This window comes from Triticum dicoccoides, chromosome 1B (genome assembly GCF_002162155.2).
Source record: "Triticum dicoccoides isolate Atlit2015 ecotype Zavitan chromosome 1B, WEW_v2.0, whole genome shotgun sequence".
NCBI lineage: Eukaryota > Viridiplantae > Streptophyta > Magnoliopsida > Poales > Poaceae > Triticum > Triticum dicoccoides.
Window position 1 is genome coordinate 335,667,501 of NC_041381.1, and position 1,538 is coordinate 335,669,038.

Below are 1,538 nucleotides of genomic sequence, written 5' to 3' on the forward strand. Positions count from 1 at the left end.
TGGCCGAGAAACTGTCGTTTCTTCGAAAATAGAAAAGGGAAAAGAACAAGAAAAACAATGGGTGTAAAGGTTTGAGACGTTCATCCGGTTGGCATGATGACCCCACAAAGAATATCGCGGACAAAAAGCATTTACGCTTTCTGACAAGATGACCCCACAAGTCAGCCGCTCGGATGAAGCCTCCGTCACTCTCATTGCATTTCCTACCCCCAAACCTCCTCTGCGCGCCAACGAACGCAGCGCAACTCACACCTCCGCTTCACGCACTTCGCCTTCTCCCCTCCGCCCAGTCTCCCACCTCCCGTCCCACCCCCGGCGCCGATTTATATACACGGCTGGTCTACAGACATGCGCTTCCCCCACCCCCGCCTCGCCCACTCGCCCGCACCGAACCCAACCCCATGGCCATGGCCGACGACGACGGCCCCCTCCCCCCGCCTCCGCCGCCGCCGCCGCCTCGCCGCCCCCACAGGCAGCTCCAGCCGAGGAGGTCGCGCATTACTTCTCCACATCTCTCTGGCGCCAGCATTCCTAGAGCTGACGGGGGTTACCAATTCCGTGTCCGCGTCGGCGCAGGTACCAGGTGGAGGTGTTCGAGGCGGCGCTGCAGGGGAACACCATCGCGGTGCTCGACACCGGCTCCGGGAAGACCATGGTCGCCGTCCTGCTCGCGCGCCATCACGTGGGCCGCGTGCGCGCCGGGGAGGTGCCCCGCCGGATCGTCGTCTTCCTCGCGCCCACCGTGCACCTCGTCCACCAGGTGCGCTTCTGGACTCTGCACTCTGCAACGACCGATTCGCGACGGCAACGTCTGCGCCATTTTTTCGCTTCGCATTCGCAGCTGCTGTGGCCCTGATCGCTGGTTGCTGCTTGGGCTCGCGCTGTAGCAATTCGAGGTGATTCGGGAGTACACGGACCTCGACGCCGCGGAGTGCTACGGAGCTTTGGGGGTCGGCGACTGGAGTACCGACCGCTGGAACAAGGAAGTTGGGAGCAAGGAGGTAAGTGTCGGGGTTTACTCTATCCCGCGGCACGGTCATTGGTTGATCCGAATGCACACTGAATTGGTACACGTATCGTGCTCACCAAGTGCTTGATGAATGACTTGTTGACAAGGAACCAGCATTGTTGGTTTCTGGGTGATAGCAGCTTCGGATCGCATGTAGATCGATGCCATTGTTATTTGAGTAGTATTCTTTAGCGTGAGGGCAGTCGACTAAAGCAATTTGCTGAAGGGCCGTGACTATGAAATAGCTGGGGTCTCTACTCTGGACACAAGTCCTAATAAAAGAAAATTGCCTTTCAATGCAGTCACTGCTAAATTTGGACACTGCTTCGAAATCCGCAAGATCCCACAACTCTTGTAAATATGTTGCTTAAAAAAACTCTTGCAAATATGCCACTTGGTAAAGTTATCTGGATTATGTGTCTTTCTAAATTCTAATCCAGTTTTGTGGATATTCCTATGCTTTTTACCGGAAAAAAATTATATGAGACCAGGTCTCATATAAACCAGGTGAGACCCGCCCTGATGGATG

At 55.7% G+C, this 1,538-nt stretch overlaps 1 protein-coding gene across 1 annotated transcript in view; it reads left to right on the top strand.

The window, feature by feature from the left end:
- The first annotated feature begins 381 nt into the window (after positions 1 to 381).
- The window catches only part of LOC119333668 (endoribonuclease Dicer homolog 3b-like), a 12,982-nt gene continuing 11,825 nt past the window's right edge, over positions 382 to 1,538 (top strand). Inside the window, exons 1-3 of the mRNA XM_037606491.1 lie at positions 382 to 490; positions 577 to 760; positions 888 to 1,001. Of these exons, the coding sequence (XP_037462388.1) occupies positions 402 to 490; positions 577 to 760; positions 888 to 1,001 (387 nt within the window). The 5' untranslated portion in view covers positions 382 to 401. The remainder of the gene's footprint in view (positions 491 to 576; positions 761 to 887; positions 1,002 to 1,538) is intronic.